We start from the raw sequence: 16,346 nt of genomic DNA, 5'->3' as shown, positions 1-16,346 counted from the left end.
GATGGTTGGATGGTTGGATGGTTGGATGGTTGGATGGTTGGATAGTTGGTTGGTTGGATGGTTGGATACTTGGTTGGTTGGCAAGTTGGATTATAAGTTGGTATGAGGATGGATGGCTAAATTATTTGAAGAAATGAATGAATGCAATTATTTTAACGCTTGTTTCATTATACTTTTACGAAATTAGTAATATTATGAAGGAGAAACGTGAGTGGCAGTCAATTTAGAAGTATGCATCATAGTTTATACAGACAGGACAAGAGAGGGAGTTGTTTATTTAGTACTTAGCTAACCATTTATTTCGACCGGGGCGGCACGCTATGTCTTTGCGTTTAAGGGACTGTAAGTGTGATTTAACTTGATCCTCCATTAAAAGATGTCATTTCCCATTTTACAATGGCACCCGGCCTTAAAAGCTTTGTTTGATCCAGTATAAATTTGATATGCATTTTTTCTTTAATTGTTTATTTTCATTTGTGGTTTCTAAGAAACTTGCGCATATCTTGTTTTTAAGAAACAATGGAGAAATTAATCAATTTTTAGGTGAGAAAAACGACGTAATATTTGCCACATTAAATCAGATTAAGGTTTCAAGGGTACCTCAGATCTGTAAATCGGGCATATGCCACCTTTTCGCGGAGGGTCACTTAAAAATACACTTGCAGTGCTTTAAAAAGGGTCTAAATGAACAAAATTAACTTAAAACATTTCACATTAGTTTTATTTATATCAACATTTTCACGAACATTTAAAAAAATAATTGTTAACCGTTGAAGCATGCAGTGAGACCCATGAAAGTCTGGTAGAGAAAGACGACATTTAAGCAATTTACCAGCTAAATTAAAAAACTATTTGAATTTAACAGGTTCGTCTTCCTCTTCCACAGTTTTATGGGTCTCATAGTATTGTATAATAAATTTTACCTTGGCTTGCAGTATATTTGTACATTCTGCTGCATTCCAGCTTTGAATTTGTTTTAACCAGTCTTTCACCGGTCCGAGATATTCTTTTCCATTCTGGACAACTGGAGATATTCTCAGATTCACAGACTCTTCCAGTTTGGCGGAGTGACCGATAATGGCGGAATCTGTGTCATTGTTCCGCCTTGAGGCGGAGGGAGGACGCGGGACGGAGACAGAGCGGGGCAGTGAGGACCGAAAAGAAGCTTTTGATCTTCCTAGACTAGTGGAGTTTCTTCTTCTTGGATAAATATCATTTGAAGGGTTTATAATTTGGGTCGGAGAATAGAAAGTGTTGGTTGGACCAGAAAGATTGCAGTTCGGAGAAGGTGTTTGACTAGAATTCTGCAAGGTTAGATTCTCAGGGTACCCAGGACTAATGATCCTTATGTTCTCGTGGTACCCGGGACTGCTGGTTCTCAGGTGGTTCTCAGGGTATCCAGGACTACTGATTCTCAGGTTCTCAGGGTACCCAGGACTACTAATTCTTAGATTATCCAAGTACCCAAGACTACTTCTGGGAGGGGAAGGAGTTACTGAATTCAGACTAGAAAATCTTTCCTCGATTTCCTCCGGTTTCGGATGATCTTTTTTTTTACTTACTTTCAAAGTATCTTTTTCTTTCTCCAGAGGTTCTTTTTTGATAACAGTGATTGATGTTTGTCTGTCTGTGTGTGTGTCTGAGTGCTCTATAAGTGCTGTATTTTCACTGGAAACATATACCCGAGTTATGTAACTTGCATCCCTAGCGCTTTAAACCAAACTTTTAGAAAATTAAGTAAAAGTAAATGTTTATAAGATTCAAAATAGCCCCTTTTAAATAAAAGTTTAAAACAAGAAGTTTTAAATTGTTATAAGAATTTTCTTCTTTACAAACTCTTGTTTTTGTTTAAAGTATGAATAATTTAGAGTGGTTTTCTCAAGTTTATGTGTAATTGGTCGGCAGCTGTGAATTTAAATTTGTTTAATTCTGTCAATTTTCCTAGTTTCCGTGTAGATAGTTTATAATGCTAAATTATAAAGGGAAATAAGGATAAATAATTACCAGGAACTTTTACATTTAATTATGTGGCAGGGGTTAAGTATTTTAATGAATTCTAATGGGAAGAGTTTAAGAAAATAGTTTTTAAATACATAGAGGGGTAATAAAATAATTTTACATGAATAGTTCATTAAAAAATAGTTTTCTGCTAAATAAGTTTTACACCTCAGATCTTCCCCATCATATATGGGAGAATAGATGATTGCGGAAAACCTCGCGTGTAAATTCTAAGATTGAAAACAACAATAAATATGTCATGAAGGTTATAGATTGATTTTAATCTTTTCAAATCGTTTTCATTCTGTCAAATTGATTTCAAATGTGGTTGGATGGGCGCAATACAGGCTTTGTAAGGGGAGGGGAATTAATTTTGGCAAAAATAATAATCCCCCTCAATATCTAAATCCATTTCATCTTTCTTTCCTTTTCTATTTCCGTTTTTCCCTGACCTTCATTTTTCCCCTTTATTTTCCATTTTGAGACATTCTTCGATATCCCTACCCCCTCCTCTCCTCTCCCTTTATGCAATAGATTTGACTCTAATGAAGCACAACTGACACGTCGTTGACATTTTCTATTTCTGAGCTTGAAGATTCCCGTTTCCGGTCATAACCCCCCATCTTCTTTTATCTATTGTTGGCGAGGGTATGAATCTTATACTAGGAGAGGGCAAAGTGCAATCCTTTCAATTCTACCTTCCTCCCTTCAGTTAAAGATCACATTTCAAATTCCCCTTCCCCCGCCTCCCCTTCCCCCACACTATCCCTCTTCTGCATATTTTCTAACATCACAATTTTAACTTTTTTCCACTCTGTGTTACTAAAATCTAAATCACCCTCCGTCTCCTGCAGATTACAAATATTAACACAGGTGTGGCAAGGAAGAGAAATTAAGGATATAAAATGACGAACAAGAAAATCTTAAAGTTTCAACGAGAGAGATAAATATAGATAAGGTTACTGAGCCATTCTCACATTTCACCCACCCACTACACATCTCACCAGGGGGTTTGGGATAAATTAGGCTTATCCCTGTTTTTAAATACCTAATTAGCCTAATGTTACTGACGCAATTAGGCTTTAAATGACTTAATTAGTAAAATGAACGACATTTAAATAGTTTTGATGAGAGAAAAGAGGAATGGGAGTTTTACAATGGATTCCGAAGAGGGTTAGATTATTATTTATCAAATAGTTTGATATAATGCCTGTTTTGTGAGTAGAAGAAATCGTTTTGCTTGCACAAAATGGAAGGAACATCTTTCTTCAGTTCATCATTTAAAATGAGATCTTCCTGTTTTACAGTTTTCAAATCTAGACTCTCCTGTATATGCTCAGCAGGTTCTGCGCTAAGCTGCTCTGGAAAAGACTGCTCCTGCCTCAACTGCTCTTCAGGATTAACTGTAACTCTACTAACTTCTTTTCGCAGCTCTCGTATTGACTGCTTTCTGTGGAAAAACTGCTCCCCTCGAAGCAGCTCCTGTAAAGAATGCTGCTCATCCTGTAAATAGAAGAAATTTCTCCGTTCCTGTTCGAACAAAAGATAGTCGCACTCAAGCTGCTTCAAACTAAACTTTATCCTGTTTATATCTAGGAGACCATGGTTCAAGGGAACATTCAGATATCCTCGCTCAAGGTCCTCAGTGAGCAGACGATCCTCTGTATAGCTCAGTCCATCCTCCTCCGATAGAAGACGATCTTCAAGATAGCTACGTCCTCCATCCTCCGATAGCAGGCGATCCTCAAGAAAACTTCGTCCTCCCTCCTCCGAATCTGAATATCCGGAGTCATGACTCTTGTTTGGAGAAACTCTGATCCCGCGAAAGTCCTTGAAAAATAAGAAGTTTTACAATATTGTAGATTATATATTTTATGGTTTTTAGAAAAGTATAGATTAAACATACCATTGTAACCTTCATTTGATATCAATATATATAGACATTCATTGGAAATTAATTTATAAACATTATTTGGATATCAATATATAGACATTCCTTGGATATCAATATATAAACATTTTCATTGGGTATCAATATATAAACCTTAATTGGATATCAATTTATAAACGTTCATTGGATATCAAAATATATATATGTATGTATAATATATCAATATATTGCCATTTATTGGACATCAATATATAGAGCTTAACTGGATATCAATTTATGTAAATTTATTGGATATCAGCATATTGACCTCTAATGTAAATCAATATATATCCTTCATTGGACATCAATATATATAGAGCTTTATTGGATATTGATATTAACTATAAAGACCTTCATTCGATTTCAATATATACACCTTCATTGGATATCAAGATATGGACCTCTTCTGTAAATCAATATATATCCTTCATTGAACATCAATATATATAGAGCTTTATTGGATATTAATATAAACTATAAAGACCTTCATTGGATATCAAGATATGGACCTCTTCTGTAAATCAATATATATCCTTCATTGAACATCAATATATATAGAGCTTTATTGGATATTAATATAAACTATAAAGACCTTCATTGGATATCAAGATATGGACCTCTACTGTAAATCAATATATATCCTTCATTGGACATCAATATATATAGACCTTTATTGGATATTAATATAAACTATAAAGACCTTTACAGGATTTCAATATTATGTTATCCCACGGGATACACAATACACACGAGTTTCCCAAAAAGATTTCAGCCGATTCGGTCCAGCCGTTTGGCCAGCTATATATATATGAACGAAGAGCTTTATTAAATAGAAGATATAGATCTATACTGGTTTAGTAGTTCGGCCTGATGAAATATTACAAAACCACAATTTATTTAAATGGAATTATAGATAAGAATTGCCCATTTAGAAATATTCAACAGGTGTCAGCTAGAAAAGAAACAGATGATCATTGACCAAGTCTAAGGTTGTAAAGGGACTGTTTACTTTTTGCAAAATGCACAAATTATCCCATAAGAGGGACTTTAAACGTAATTTCAATTGTGACCTGCTAGAGGCCCAGATTTAGAGATCAGTTAGCTATTTAAAATTAGTATTAAAAAAGAGTAAAATAAGATTTTTTTTGTTTTAAATACATATTATCTCGGGTCGCTCGTTTCTTGAATTTTATGAACATCATTAAATAATAAGCAAAATAATCCAAAACAAGAAATAAAATAATAAATTTGTTAACAAAAAACTTACCTTAATAAGTTTACCAATATAAGGACTGGTCGGAACACTCTCTGCATAAAAGAATAAGATAAATTAAAGAATTATAAAAAGATTTTTTAAAATTTTCAAATATGTTTTTAGGATTTCATTAGCAGAGAAAAAATGCAAAATACAGTATGTATGGAGATATATTCGATCCTTTTAGCTAAATACAGTATTTATGGAGATATATTCGATCCTTTTAGCTAAATCCTTATTTTAGAAATTGAATTTTTTTATCTGGACATTTTCTAAAATAGAGGCAAGCAAGAAAATGACCAAGAATTGTTTATTCCCCAAAAATGAAGATTTTTAAGTCATAGTTCCTCAGATAACGGTTTAGATTCTTTCAAATAAAAATATTTTAAGATCTTGTTATAAAGCCATTTGATGAATAATTATAATATTTTTGACTATATTAAAAATGAATCAGTTTAAATATTATTAGATTCTATTTAAAATGTTGCGTCAAACTAAATAGATTTCAATATAGAAATAAATTCAGTTTAAGATCCTTTAATCAAAAACCATCTAAAAAGCGCACTCAATTTACAACAAAACACAAAAGTAATGAATAAAGAGAGGAAAATGGATGAACGTGAAGGCTCACTAATTATTAATCCACAGCATATGAATCACTGTAAATGATTATGTGTAATCATAAAAACATAATCATTTCCTTTAAAGGGAGTGAACGTTTAAAAGTGTAGTATAGTTTTAAGGGGCGTCCAGGGGGGGGGGGGCTTCACATTTTTCACAGTCAAGAGGACATGGTTGGGGGCTAAATCCCCCTGGATATTGTAGACTTTACTTTTTCTGCGGAGGGGGGGGGTATTCCCCATGGCCCTTCCTGCATGCCCCTGGCTAGTTTTACTATTTTAGCATGCTAGTATTTGAAATACTCAAACTGCGTGAACCAACTTCCTCTTTCCTTTCTCATTTTTATATTCATTTCCTATACATTCAGTTTTACAGATAATGCCTGCACTCCCTGCACACATTAAATTATAAAAATTCAGTGAGCTAGGCGCCCCACATTTGAAAAGTTAGTTTTTGACTACCCATCTTTCTTCTTAATTGATATTTTTATCAAAAATTTGTATTAAAGTATTTCTTAAAATTTGTTCTCGAAAAATATTGAAACTTTTGTTTATCTTGTACAGTACAAGTTGTTCTGCATAAACACAAACGAAACATCAAAAAGAGGAATATTTAGTTTATATTTTAATTTCTAACCTTTGCCAACACATTTTAAGGATAAAAGTTGTATTGATCACTGCAATTGTTGTGTCTATCACGGTTTTCAATGGAGGTTTCCTGGTTCATGTTTGCAGGCATTTTTAAGCAAACCCAGGGAAATGTTCCATTAATATCTATCTACCTATTGGACTACCTGTAGTAGAGAATGAATAAGGACTACCTGGAGTAAAGAATGAATAAGGACTACCTGGAGTAGAGGATGAATGAGGACTACCAGAGGCTGAGGATATCCTGTCCTCAAGGTTTAGGTTCAGGTTTAAGGAGAAGTTTAACTCCCAGTTCTCTAGAACTTCCATCCTAAATAATAAAATAATTACAAATACGACTCTTCAAAAGCAGATTCATTTAAAACATCCAAAGAATCAGTTTTCTCAATTACTACTATGTCAACTGGCCCAAATATGTACGCTGAACAGTTAGGAACATTTAAAATTTTTTTGATAATTTTGATTTTCTTTTCTTTTTTAACAAATTTTGTTTAATAAAATATACATTTTTAGATAAATACATATTCAATAGTTTACAAGATTTTCGTTCGAAAAATGTGTCACTCAATATGTCAGTCTCACAATTACTGCGTTTAACTCAGTTATATGAGGCGTAACTTTGATATTTTAAAGGGGGAGCATAGCTATGAAATCTAACCGGGCAAAAATTTGTATTTTCTTTAAGCCTGAATTGCAACATTTCATTCCACGTGATTTAAAGGTTTCAAGCTCGCAAGCAAAAATCGATGAGAATTTTTCCAATTAATTCTTAAAAACCAAAGCTAAAATTTACATGTAAAGGGCTACAGAAAAGCATATGTGAGGTAGAGCGATCAAATCAAAACCCAAAACATTGCGACACTTCAAAGTCAACCGGCTCTGTCTTTAAAATTGATTAGACTTTTTATGAGCAGGCTGAATGAATCTATGTGATTGATCGACCAGACTGACTTCAAAGTATTGCACGGGCATTTCTTTTATTTGGAATATATCTCAGAAGATCTTATAGCCTCTTTTAAGGAAAAATTAGATAACGATGATTGACGTGACTTGTCAGCAGAAATCATAACGTGTAATCGACAAATCTATTAAGACAATTCGATATTTCGAACATTCTGATAGAATTTAGTAAAATAATGCAAGGTTCACTTAATTACGATTTTTCAACAAACTTAGACAAGGTTTGAAGATGTGTAAAAAACACATATTAATGTTCAGTATAATACGCAACCTTCTGAAATAGAATCAACATGATCAAATTAAAATCGAAATGATGAAAAACATGCTATAATTAATCTTTAATATATTTTTGTTAATTTTAACTGTTCTTAAATTGATCTTGATTTAACATTTTTTGAAACTCTTGTTTAAATTATATTCTATTATGTATTAATTACGTTTTAAATGTAGATAAACTATAAGAATACGATAGAAACTATAAAATAATCTTCCTTCAGATAATGTTTTTTTTTCTAAGTTGAAATCCTTTTGCGATATTTATATTTCATTTTTGGATTCGCTGATGTGTCTTATATACATTGATGTGCTCCGTAGTTAATCATGAATTCAGTGACTTGAACGTTAAATGGACCGGTATCGTAATACTTACAGCGAGGAAAATACTGATTTCTTATAAAATGATGATTTAAAATGGATTATGTTCACGATACAGCATCGTAACTTATAATGGACCGGATTAGTTGCAAAATATTTGCACAATGCATCAGATTTCTGCAGAAAATATTAGAGAAATTTTTAAGCTGAATTGATGGAGCCCTTAAGAGGAACTGAAAAACTATCAATGTTTTTCCCATCTTAAACTAAAACGTATTATTAACTTAAGTTGTACAATTCTTTATATTGTTGAAAGAAACCAAATGACGTCTTAAAGACAAATTATAAGGTTGTTTTCTGATTGGTTTAACGTATTTTCTATGTGGTTAGGTTGCCTCTATACTTGTCTACGGGTTATTAACTTCTGGTTTCGTAGAATCATAATTTTCTTAAATATCCCGTTATCTTTACAACCGTACAAAAGAGACTATTTAAGATTTTTATAGTGATTTTTCACTACATTTGTAGTTGAGTGCAGTATAGCTGAACTGTTTAAATTCAGATTTTTATTTACCTGTTTCTCACATAAAAATATTTAAAATAAGATGAGATAAGTGCCAACATGAAATATTGAACAAAACTCATCGAAACGTTAATTCGTAAAGAAATCTTTTTTCAAATGCATTAATTTTTAAATAGAAAATCATCCTTGGTCAAAAGAGTTTGGGTTTGAAAAATAAATACAGTTATTTGACAAAATGAATCAATTATATATATGAATGAAGTCTTGATATTCATGAAGCGATAAAAATGACTTAAAAGGGACTGTAAGTGACATTTCAAATAAGCCTCTATCTAAAGAGTGGATTCACAGTGGTTTCCTTTAAACCGTCGTCTAAGCAAAAATGATGTCCTTTTTTTTTTATCTGCAAATTGATAATTCACAATCGTACTTACTCTCCGAAAAAGACGTGCTAGAATTGTTGCAGCAGAGATAGATTTTCCAAGATAGAAAAAACCATATTTTCCCCTCATTGTCATTCAAACGCAGTATTAAATGTAGATGTAGATTTTTTCCCCAGGCCTTAAATTGTAGATATTAGCACTAAATATATCATTAATGAATTTCCCATGTACTAAGTTGCCAAGAGCAATTCATAGTTAATCATTTCCGTGTTTATAATTAAATTTTTTTTACTAGACTATAGTTTACATATAAAAGCTTCTTTTGAGTAACTATTTTAAACCGAAAACTTCACCGATGCAGTACATTTTTGCCCGCTTTATAAAAGATATCCATTGATACAAGATTTTTCTTTTGTAGCGAGATTGATTCAGAGATTTACCTTACAGTGGTCCTCATAAAGCTATGGAAAACATCTGTGACTTTTAGACTTTAAAGAAATGTTTTTAAATAGTCTAAACAACTTAAGATACAGAAATTGTGCAGTGTGCAGTTGATTTTCAGATACAATAATAATTGTATTTGCTTCGTAACATTATCACTTATACATCTAAACTATAAACTAAGTCTATAAATAGATTTTACTGATAATTTTCTGAATGTGTATTAGTTTTATATTGTTTGTTTGTTTTGTTTTCACCTCAATTGAATTGTTTGTTTTCTGCTTATTTTTGGACTTTTTTATGTTAGATGTTTGTTTTCTTTCGAGGTAATTAACTTTTGACGTGTGTTTGTTTTCACCGAGAGGAACCCAACACGTTTAGGTCAAACATCGTGTTCCATAATTATTTTTTAACAATTTATCATTTTACGAATTGTTAAATAAATTGGGTACAGCTAGGTAATACAATAAACATTTTTTTTTAATTATTCTTGTTTTTATTTCTCTCCTTTAACATTTATTTCCTCTTCTTCTGTTGCCTGTCCCTGGTTCTGGCAATTACAAACAAACTGTCAAAAGTATTATTTCTGGACACTCTGCTCAATTATTTTTTCACTACTGACACATTTTCTTAGTAGATTTACATATGTGTTTGGGTCAAACTTCGACCAATAATTATTGATCTAAAGGGAATGTGCGTTAAAATGTAAAGGGTATAGAATAAATACGAATGAAAGAAATCACTCAATTCAAACTTGAATTTTATAATCTTGATATCATTTAACCTATAATATTTTAAATAAAGAATTCTCCTAAATCGACTGCTCCAAGTTTAAAATGTCAAAGGTATAAAGTTAAAAAATAACTCGTAAAGGCAAAGGTTTGTAAATCATATTTAATGAAAAACCATGCAGATTGCAGATTTAACAGGTTCATCCTTATTCTATCCAGCAAGCTGTGACTCTTAATCACAATTTGACTTCATTAAATGTAATTTTTCTCTTTAATACTTCATTGTTGGTAAATAAAATAATGAGTTTAAATTGAAGAAACCGAACGCATCTAGCGCTGGTTAGTCCAGAGTGATGCATGCAAAAATTAACTACAATATTGCATGCTTGTAAATTGTTAAAATGCTGCTGGGTATATATTAATGCTGAGTGTGACACTGGTAGAGTCATGTGTAATGTGAGTAATGTGGAAAACACTGAGAAAGTTTAGTAAAATCCCGTCACCTTGAAATATTGGAAATATTGTTTGGCCTTGAAATATATTCATGTTCAACCAATATCCAGCATATATATATACACCCTTACATATATACACATATATAAATATATATATATTTATGGATCGTATATATATGTAATATGTATGTATATATTTTAGGCCTTTGATTTAGATTAGTACTGGACAGATTAGTTTAGTCTTGATAGGCAGATTAGAGATTAGAGTATAGATAGATAGATAAATAGATAGATATATAGATATAGATAGATAGACAGATAGATTGTCCAATTTTTATCGGCAAAACAAAAGTTTTAGTTATATATATATATATATATATATCAATTTAAGGCATATACTGTACATTCAACTTAAACTACGCTGTAAACATGTGTTAACTATGTTGTATCTATCTTCGATAATCTTATAAATTAAACTTAAACTACGCTGTTTATATATATAAACTGGTTGAAGATCGTGTCCTTGATGAGACATTGATAGTCCACGCCAAAGTAGTTGTGAGGATCGTGTCCTAGTTGAGAAATTGATAGTCCACGCCAAAGTAGTTGTTAAGATCGTGTGCTACATTGCTAGTCCATGCCAAAGTAGTCATGAAGATTGTGTCCTAGTTGAGACATTGATAGTCCACGCCAAAGTAGTAATGAGGATTGTGTCCTAGTTGAGACATTGATAGTCCACGCCAAAGTAGTAATGAGGATTGTGTCCTAGTTGAGACATTGATAGTCCACGCCAAAGTAGTTGTGAGGATCATGTCCTAGTTGAGAAATTGATAGTCCACGCCAAAGCAGTTGTGAGGATCATGTCCTAGTTGAGAAATTGATAGTCCACGCCAAAGTAGTTGTGAGGATCGTGTCCTAGTTGAGAAATTGATAGTCCACGCCAAAATAGTTGTGAGGATCATGTCCTAGTTGAGAAATTGATAGTCCACGCCAATGTAGTTGTGAGGATCATGTCCTAGTTGGTACATTTATAGTTTAAGAGATCGTGTCCTAGTTGAGGCATTGATAGATCAAGATCGTGTCTTAGTTGAGACATTGATAGTTTATGAGTCAAGATCTTGAGAATGTAAGAGTAAAATTATATGAAAGTGCATGAACAACAAGGGGGGGGGGAGAAGGGAAAATATGGGCCTAAAAACAGAATAAAGGGTGGATATATATTAAAAGAAGAAGAAGAGGGATGAGGAAGGATAACGGGAAATACATTGAGAACAGGTGGAAGGTAAAGAGGAAGGGAATGAAAGTAAAGATAGAAAAAGTAAATTGGATAAAAGATGGATAAAAGAGAATGAAAGTAAAGAAAGAAGAAGTATATAGGATAAAAGATAGATTAAAGAGAATGAAAGTAAAGAAAGAAGAAGTAAATTGGATAAAAGATAGATAAAAGAGAATGAATGTAAAGATAGAAGAATTGTATAGGATAAAAGATGAAAAAAGAGAATTAAAGTAAAGAAAGAAGAAGTAAATTGGATAAAAGATGGATTAAAGATAATGAAAGTAAAGAAAGAAGAAGTATATTGGATAAAGGATGGATAAAAGAGAATGAAAGTAAAGAAAGAAGAAGTATATTGGATAAAAGATGGATTAAAGATAATGAAAGTAAAGAAAGAAGAAGTATATCGGATAAAAGATGGATAAAAGAGAATTAAAGTAAAGAAAGAAGAAGTATATAGGATAAAAGATGGATAAAAGAGAATGAAAGTAAAGAAAGAAGTAGTATATTGGATAAAAGATGGATTAAAGATAATGAAAGTAAAGAGAGAAGTAGTATAAAGGATAAAAGATGATAGAAGAGAATGAAAGTAAAGAAAGAAAAAGTATAAAGGATAAAAGATGAATAAAAGAGAATGAAAGTAAAGAAAGAAAAAGTATAAAGGATAAAAGATGATAGAAGAGAATGAATTGTAAAGAAAGAAGTAGTATAAAGGATAAAAGATGGATAAAAGAGAATGAAAGTAAAGAAAGAAGTAGTATAAAGGATAAAAGATGATAAAAGAGAATGAAAGTAAAGAAAGAAAAAGTATAAAGGATAAAAGATGAATAAAAGAGAATGAAAGTAAAGAAAGAAGAAGTATATTGAATAAAAGATGGATTAAAAAGAATGAAAGTAAAGATAGAAAAAGTATATTGGATAAAAGATGGATAAAAAAGAATGAAAGTAAAGAAAGAAGTAGTATAAAGGATAAGAGATGGATAAAAGAGAATGAAAGTATAGAAAGAAGAAGTATATTGTATAAAAGATGGATAAAAGAGAATGAAAGTAAAGATAGAAAAAGTAAGGATGAGTTGAAATATGATTAATTGTTCTCATGGTTCACACTTTTCTTATTCTACAACCAGAGCTCATATATATACTTATTATGTGTAGGCTTTAGCCGATTCAGTATACCCGACTTTCGACGAAATATATCGAGTTATCATTGTACTGTATTTTATGTTTTAAATTAAAGAAACATTAATGTTTTCAGAATTACTATAATTCATATTGTCTAATCTTACATGTAAAGCAGGGCGTTGTAACTGTAAGTGTGTATGCTGTTACCTATAGCCAGCTAAACCGTAACACTTAGAGAATTGTATCAAAAATAGAAAATGTTACATTTTCCCCCTTGGATAACAAAGAATAGTTGCCATATACTTTAGATTCTGCGTTTCGGCGTATGGGGCCGTCCAGTGTTAGACGATTTTCGAGATTCCGCGGAAAAAGCTTAGTTCCTCAGCTGGAATAACTTAATTTACAATTATGTATAGATGACGATGTAATGTTAAGCAATTGCTTCAAAATAGACAATAAGAAACAATAAACGTAGTGTAATAGACATGCAATCGTGTACTTAGATATAAATGTTGTATTATAATGTTTTTAAGGGCAGTTTAAATTGCACCCCGCGACCGACGGGTTTCTGACGCTCTTTCACCCTTACAACATATGTTATTGCAGCATAAAGCAGTAAAGCTTTACCAGTATCTGGACAATCTAAATTGTGAAGTGAAATGGGTTTGTGCAGTGCATTGATCACATGCTGTGTTTGATGTTCATTGGACTGAAGTCATAGTTTGTGACAAACAGTCGTCTTCTTTATTCCACAGTTTTATAAATCCCACTGTATTTAAAGGACTGTATCGGAAAACCCTACTGCAAGAGTATATACGTAGATCCTTCAACTAGCATTATTATCAAACTTCTTGCAAATAATGTCAGTAATAAAAGGATTGAGCATACAGTCGATTCATCTTATAGTTGAGCAGTATGGAGGCCAGGAGAGGGGGGATATAGTTGAGCAGTATGGAGGCCAGGAGAGGGGGGATATAGTTGAGCAGTATGGAGGTCAGGAGAGGAGGGATATAGTTGAGCAGTATGGAGGCCAGGAGAGGGGGGATATAGTTGAGCAGTATGGAGGCCAGGAGAGGGGGGTAGTCGTCTGATTAATTGTCAATTAATTCCAGGTCTTTCTGATCATGACTCTATTTTCTAACGGTGTTATTTTTGATGATGTTTTTTTCATATCTTGTGAAACTGTTTCCCATCATTTTCTACCGACCCCCCGATCCGAGTTTCTCCATTCAACCATAATCCCCCCCTGATCCACCCCCTGGAGAGTGTATTACTACCGATGCTCCCCTGAATATCAAACTTGAAATACGAATATTTTCTTAAGTAGATAACTGTTAGATAACGCTCTGCCCAAGGAATTTACACCGGGAACGCCCTTATTTTTGTTTACAAACAAAATGTACTGCAGTTTCCGAGAAAAACATAAATAAAACTCTTTCCAAGTCTGAGTTAGTTTGTTTAAGTTTCTCCCAGAATCTGCAGTACAGTTTTTATGTAAAAAAATAAATGAAGGTTCCTGGTATATATTCCTTGGGTTTATCTCGTAGACAGCGTAGAAACCCGGAAATACAGGGTGTCCCAAGATATATGACAGTTGGTGAATGTCTTTTTTCATATAATATATTAGATATTAAAGATTGTTTGCAGTTTATTTCGTTAACAAAATATTTTTCTCGAATATATTTTGCTTTTAAATCAATTTTACTTCTCAATGACTGCCATGTTATATTTCTTATTCTATTTTGTATCAAATTATGAAGACATTTAAAACTCTTAACCAACTGTCACGTTTCGTGGGACACCCTGTATATAGAATATAAATATATGTCAAGCGATAATGTTTTTTATTTTTCAAATAAATTTTTAACTTTCTCAAATATACTACAGGTTTTCACGTGTTAGCTTTAACGGTTCAAATTGTCATGTTACTAATTATTAAAATTTCAATCTAAGAAAGGAAACTATTTTTTGCTTTAAGTTTTTTTCTGGAAGAAATGTTGTTAAAACGAGATAAATGTCCTGATTATATATTTGGAATGTGAGTATATTGTTATTTCAAAACTATCGAGAACACAAAATGGCACTTGGAAAATTATAAAGTAAAATGGACATATAAAAGTGGGAGGTGTCCGTGAGGGGTGTCATAGATTGGGGGTTAATAACATTTTTCGTACGTATATGTACGTCATATGTGTGAGCTGTAGAATGAAGCATAAATAATAATGATAGACAAAGCGGTGTATCAAGTTGAAGACGATATTTGGAACAATCTTGATACTTCAAACCTTTAACAAAATGGCTAATCTAGATTGTTCCGAAATTACAACGGTAAAGTATTTAAATTATGCACCCATATTTCTTAATCTTAGCAACGGTTGGTTTTTGTTCAGATTAAACTTGAAATAAAGCAAACTAACACCTGTCGTATACTGTCTACATTGAAATCAGGGTATAATCAAAATAAATCGGGAGAGGGAGGGGGGGTGCAGACCCCCTCGGCAATTTGAAACTAATAAGTGATAGAGTAATAGGGGGGGGGGGGTTGATTTTTTTCCGGTAAACAATTATTGCGTAATCCAATAAAACTCTTTAAATGGTTTTCGAAATGTAAAATGAATTTCCATTTATAAATTGTCATGTTTAAAAATTAAAGTTAAAGTTAGAGGCATGTGTTTGTACGAAAGGTAAAAATTGAACAGCAATTATACTTATTGAGTTGTTGAAAAAAAGCTGGAGTAGTAATAGGATTAAAAACTAAATATTGGAAGTATCGTTGTGAATTGAACATACAATCTTATAAATGGAGAGTTTGTCAAGAGAAGGATTTCATCCGAAATGATTTTCTATTTCTAGGTTTCGTTATTCTATATATTGTAAAAACATTCCATTACCCAGACCAACTCTTTACTGTTCTTTTAAGGTAAAAAAACGAACCTAATTTATATCATTTTTCAAATTTCTCTTCAAGCTCGTTTTTAAAGTGTAAATAAACTGTTACTGAATAAAACCTGATTTTATATATCAGCAATCTCTGCACTCTGCAGTGTAATGCAAAATCGTCAACGGTTTTTAAACTTAACCCTAAACAGGCTGCAGGGGGGGCGTTTGGCGCCCCCCGGTAGTTTTTTGTCCTAGCATTCTCATTTTTGACACTATCACCGTGAAATTTTGTGATTTTAATGAATAGTAATTTAAAGAATTTTATGTTAAAAAACATTTTTTTAGGATACAATACAGGGCGGAAAAAAAGTCCGGTCTGTGAAAAAAATCTAAAATAGCCCATAACTTTTTTGTGACTAAAGCTACAGATCATCAAAAAACTATATTTTTGAAAAGCCCTTGAAAAATGAATGTAGAGGCATGTGTCACACTTTGATATTTGTTTAAAACAACAAATTTCTTTTCATTTTTTT

The 16,346-nt window shown here is 32.2% G+C and overlaps 1 protein-coding gene across 1 annotated transcript in view; it reads right to left on the bottom strand.

Annotated features, from left to right (window-relative positions):
* Positions 1-16,346, bottom strand: part of LOC111712375 (uncharacterized) — a gene marked incomplete at its 3' end in the record, with an annotated part of 39,263 nt that overhangs the window by 3,303 nt on the left and 19,614 nt on the right. The window contains 4 exon segments of the mRNA XM_023486960.1: positions 924-1,710; positions 3,209-3,828; positions 5,196-5,236; positions 6,652-6,761. Of these exon segments, the coding sequence (XP_023342728.1) occupies positions 924-1,710; positions 3,209-3,828; positions 5,196-5,236; positions 6,652-6,760 (1,557 nt within the window).

This window comes from Eurytemora carolleeae, unplaced genomic scaffold, assembly GCF_000591075.1.
Source record: "Eurytemora carolleeae unplaced genomic scaffold, Eaff_2.0 scaffold1147, whole genome shotgun sequence".
NCBI lineage: Eukaryota > Metazoa > Arthropoda > Copepoda > Calanoida > Temoridae > Eurytemora > Eurytemora carolleeae.
Note: the sequence above shows the minus strand (reverse complement) of the source record. Positions and strands in the feature narration are given on the sequence as shown.